At 39.7% G+C, this 4894-nt stretch overlaps 1 protein-coding gene across 1 annotated transcript; it reads left to right on the top strand.

Moving 5' to 3' along the window:
* Nucleotides 1-2632: 2632 nt before the first annotated feature.
* On the top strand, nucleotides 2633-4246 carry LOC138010901 (histamine H2 receptor-like). Its single transcript, XM_068857921.1, has one exon. The coding sequence runs from the start codon at nucleotides 2831-2833 to the stop codon at nucleotides 3689-3691; it is 861 nt and encodes a 286-aa protein (XP_068714022.1). The 5' UTR covers nucleotides 2633-2830; the 3' UTR covers nucleotides 3692-4246.
* Nucleotides 4247-4894: the final 648 nt, after the last annotated feature.

Here is a 4894-nt window from a genome sequence, read left to right as displayed (position 1 = left end):
GACCCCATGTCTTGCAGTCCTTCGGTTGAACTGATTTAAGGTCTACAAACATTTGGTTTTATCAACGGAGTTGACAATGTAAATTGGCCACCGAACAGAGATTCTAAAAGCTGTCGTTTTGAGCGTTAGCCCTTTGTCAGAGCGAATCGCCTCTCTCTGGCGAAGGGCTAACGCTCGAAACGTCAGCTTTTAGAATCTCTGTACGGTGGCCAAATTACATTATTAACTCCGTTGATAAAACCAAATTTTTGCATACTACTTTCCCACCGACGCAGCACCATAGTTTCTTTAGAAACTACCCCCTTTATTGATTTAAAGTCTGCTTTATTTTTGAAATCGAAGAAACACTGAGTACAAACGATCGGTTCGCAACACAAAAACATTCAATTGTTTGAGACGATCATCGCCGAAAACAGCCTTAAAATTTCAGGCTTAAACGTAATGGATTTTTTTCAAGCTTTCTTTTCGCTACTATCCTAGTGGTGTTCATTGCGCTTAAAGGTAATGGTTCTCGTGCAGTTCAAATACACTCTCAGTACTTTCATATTTGTATTCGTATTTATATATTTCCGCGGCGCCTTTAATTTTTACTGGTGGATGAAATGACACCATACCCTTACAAAGCACTCACATTTTGACTCGCGAGACTGCAAATGCATAACCCACCGAGGAAACCAAATTAATGTTTCTGAGGAAGAAAAAGTTGACGCATTGACGCTCCAGGGGAGATCTATACAGCGCTGATTGGTTCATAAGTAACCCGCACGTGATTCCCAGATGACAGTTTCTTAACAAAGGGAAAGTAATGTGTGGCCCGTTTCAGCAGACGCTGCTGGTGGAGGAATGCGTGATGAATCCCTAACAGAGCCTGCGTTGGAGGCTATCTGGCCATTAGAGTCATTAGAAAATAAAGTGCTTTTAATAACCTGGGTGTCAAATTATTCCTTATTTTGGCACGGAATTTGAGCGTTAATTTATGATTTCATATGTGAAATAACGATGTTGCCATGGCAAATTTTCCTTCGGTGGCAAAATGGAGATCTACACAGTGCTGCTTAGTTCATAAGTAACCCGCACGTCACTCGTCACCATATTTTTATCGACAAAAATTGTATTGCAGCGAAAACGCGACAGCGACAATTATCTCTAGCCAAATAGGCGACAGGTGGGCTGGAAAATGAGCGAAAAAGCGACATCAGAACCCCCTTTAGAAGGCCTCATAAGTATAAAACTTACAAACGGTTTGCTTAAAAATCAGAAAAGAACCAATTCACCGTTGCTGTTGAGAAAAGTATGTGCCAGGCAAAACAAGTTGCATCTCGGTAGCCTGAAAGTTAAGAAATAATTTGCCTGTGTTTAAATAACCAATACACCAATACATCACTAACGTTTCATGTTTAACCGGAGAATTAGGGAAGCAGATGTTTGAAGGTGTAATAGCTGTTGAGTTTTATTTTTTCAGTTATCGAGTTCCATAAGTATAAAACTTAAAAAGTCAGAAAAGAGCCAATTCACCGTTGCTGTTGAGAAAAGTGTATGCCAGTTTTCCATTTCTTAATTGCATGATGCTGGCCGTTGTAAACCGTGTTTTAGAAAATATTTCAAACTGATTTATTATGTCTTTGGACTATTTTGACACGTCACTAACTTTATGACGAAGTTGGCCCAACAGACGTATCGAGATTAACACCTCTCTCTCCCTTTATGTCTCTTGCTCTGCAATCGAGAGAGGCATAAAAAAAGTGTCAGTGAACTATTGAATTACGCTCTGCGTGTTCTATATTAAAAAAAATAAAATAAAAATCATCGACTCAATGACTGACAAATACATGACATTTGAATATTCATTTCAAGACAGCATCTGGAAAACTACCGCATTGACCTTTAATTTGCTTAAAGACTATTCTACGAATTTGCGAACACAACTCCCTAAAGTTAACTTGCGACAATCTTGCCACTTCCAATCGTTTAAGTGCTGCGGTTCCCATCGCATAAAGCCAGACCACTCATTACAACTGACAACTCGCTACAAGTCCCAGTGAACTGGATACCAGCCGTCGAGGTATTAGCCGTCCACTACATTGACAATTGTGACATTTGAGAGAAACTTCCTATTGGAGCTATCACTTCTGTACACGCAGAAAATGACAGTGTATTTAGATACCAAAACCCTAAGAAAGTCCACAGAAATATTGAAACTGGTTGTTTGCATTTCAAAAACCGTAAACCTTAACTTATAGGCGAAACACAAAGTTGAAGAGAAGTAAAAAGATGGTTATATCTTTTGTTTTGTTTTCTTTTCTTTGTTACAATTTTACGCCACATTTAATTACATTACCTTCGTATGTGCTAATTGCGGAAAGTGCAAGCTTACAATACATCTTATTCAAAAGTGGCCGTCATTTTAGTATTCTCTAGTTTAATTGCAAATTGACCCTTTCGACCTCGTTCAACGTTAAAAGCTCTTTTGAATTTTACGTTTAAAAGCGAGGCCAAAAGGGGCAAATTGCAACGAAACAAAATAATACTAAAATGACGGCAATTTTGGAACAAGGTGTATGATGTGTTTCGCAGGGAGTGTCAATATTTATCTTTCTCAATTTTTCCGACAGCGGCTGAGGTAGCTTTAGCAGTCACGGAGTTAAGGCGGCTTTCGATAGAAAGGATCATATTGCAGACTGCTAAGCTCTTTCACCAAGCACAAGCTTTTGAAAATAACTTGAACGTAAAAGGAAAGGTTTGATTTCCGTGAAAAGTTCAGAAAGAAAGAAGATCATTGCTCACGAACTGAAACTACTCGGTGGTGGTTAAATTCAGACTTGAGGAAAAGATGGAAACAGAGGAAATTGTAAAAATAGTAAACTGTGTTGTAAACATTGTACTTTGTTTCACAGCGACCATTGGAAACGTGCTTGTGCTGTACACAGTGTGGAAGAAGCCGACGCTTCGTTCGCCCTCTATCCTTTTACTATGTTGTCTGGCGTCAACAGATTTAGCTGTTGGTTTGATCGTGCAGCCTCTTTTTATAGCAAGTACCTTAAATGGCTTGTACACTCGATCCGAGACACTGAAACTAACGTTTAGAAGAATATATAACACCATTGGTTTCTCTCTTTGCGGAGTCTCCCTAAGCACAATTGCAGGACTTAGTCTTGACAGACTCACTGCCATTCTGAAGCCGCTGCAGTATCTCAGCATCGTTACTGTTCGGAGAGTTACTGGTATTCTTTTAGCGATTTGGGCAGTTTGTGTATTGGCAGGAATCACCCAGTTTTGGGAGGAACGAATTCTATTACCTTTAATTGCCTCTGTGATATTGATCAGTTTCTGTATCTCCGTTTTATCTCACGCGACCATTTTCAAAATTCTTCGGCGTCATCGAATAGAAATTCAAATTCAGGCTCGAGCGTTTGAGGGAGCAAATGCCGCCGCAAGTATGGCCAGCCTTCAAAAATCTGCCTTTAGTGCATTTATATTCTTCATTGTGCTCGCGATTTGTTACTTTCCTTATCTCCTTGTTTACATAATTTATCTCCCCCGTGAAAAAAGAGACGGTATTCTTAGCAGGTCTCTTGCCTCCACAGTTGTCTTCATGAACTCGGCTTTAAATCCATTTTTATATTGTTGGAGAGTACGTGAGATAAGAAATGCGATGCTGCAAGTGTTTCGTAAACTTGTGCCAAGGAAGTGAGATCCACAAATTCTGTCGTTTGACCAAGTCAACTAAACTCTTAAATGAAAGCTAGCACAAAAGCAAAAACAGTCTAAAACAAACACATAGCGGTTTTTAGGATTGGTGCTTGTCAAGTAGGGAGTGTGTACACTATAAAAATTCGAATTAACTCAAAAGCGTTAAACATGAGCAGCTTAATCAAATGGAGGCAACAAACTACAGTAGCTACTACAAAGCGACCTGAAATTTCATTGTACAGTAGACTTTAGAAGACAACTCCAGTTGATGAATAAAGCGGGAGAATATCCTTCCCCCTATCGAAGGGGAACCAAGGTTGTCCCTGTCAGGACCATACAGGAATACAAAAGACACGCAGGAGGACCACCAAAGACATTAACCAATTTCGTTGCAGTGAAACCGACTGTCTTTCATTTCGTTTGCACTGGGCGCGTTTAACTATTCTTAAAGCACGTTCAAACGTGTAATATATAGATTTAGCCAAACCTAAAAGCGGAGTTCCCTGGTTATTTATTCTTACTGCCTGTAGGGTTTGTGAAAATAAAAGGTTTTAAATTGTCCGCGTTTTGATGTTTCCGGTTGCTGCTTTAATAATTAAATCATTTCTTTGCTTTCTTCTATAGAAAAATTCATTGCCTAACTAGTGGCTTCCACGGTAAATTTTACGCTAAAAGCCGATATCGCATGAATCACGAAGCGATGAGTGCGACATCGGTTTTTCCAGTGAAATTTAGTTTACTAATCACCAGTTTGGCAATAATTTTTTCTTGAACCGCATGAGTTTAAAAATAAAAAAAAATAATAAAAAAACAGCTGACCTCCGTGAGCTCTAAGCTTAAGCCCGCGATATGGTTACGCGATACTGGTAAGCGGATACCTTGTTTTGACAGGTGTCAATTGATCAAAGGTGGATGTCCAATATCAAAGATGTATGCTGTAAACTAGCATGATACTGGTCACATTGGCATACATGGAGGGGTGGACGGACGTACGTACCTACGTACGTATGTACGGACGGTTGATAACGTCATGGCTATAAAACCAAGATTTCTCGCATCAGAGGTTTACTATATTTTCTTAACAATGGTGCTCCGCGCGCGCGGCCTTCAGCGAGGGCAGAGCTCCGCTACAAGGCTCATCGTCTTGTTTTTCGATAATGGAACTTCTTTAACAAGTAGGTTGAAGTAATCATATTCAATCACT

This window comes from Montipora foliosa, chromosome 7, assembly GCF_036669935.1.
Source record: "Montipora foliosa isolate CH-2021 chromosome 7, ASM3666993v2, whole genome shotgun sequence".
NCBI lineage: Eukaryota > Metazoa > Cnidaria > Anthozoa > Scleractinia > Acroporidae > Montipora > Montipora foliosa.
The sequence above is the reverse complement of the archived record's forward strand: the minus strand, read 5'-3'. Positions and strand labels throughout refer to the sequence as shown.

Coding starts and splice junctions, on each gene's coding strand:
- LOC138010901 (XM_068857921.1), top strand. CDS start 2,831: ATGGAAACAGAGGAAATTGTAAAAATAGTAAACTGTGTTGTAAACATT.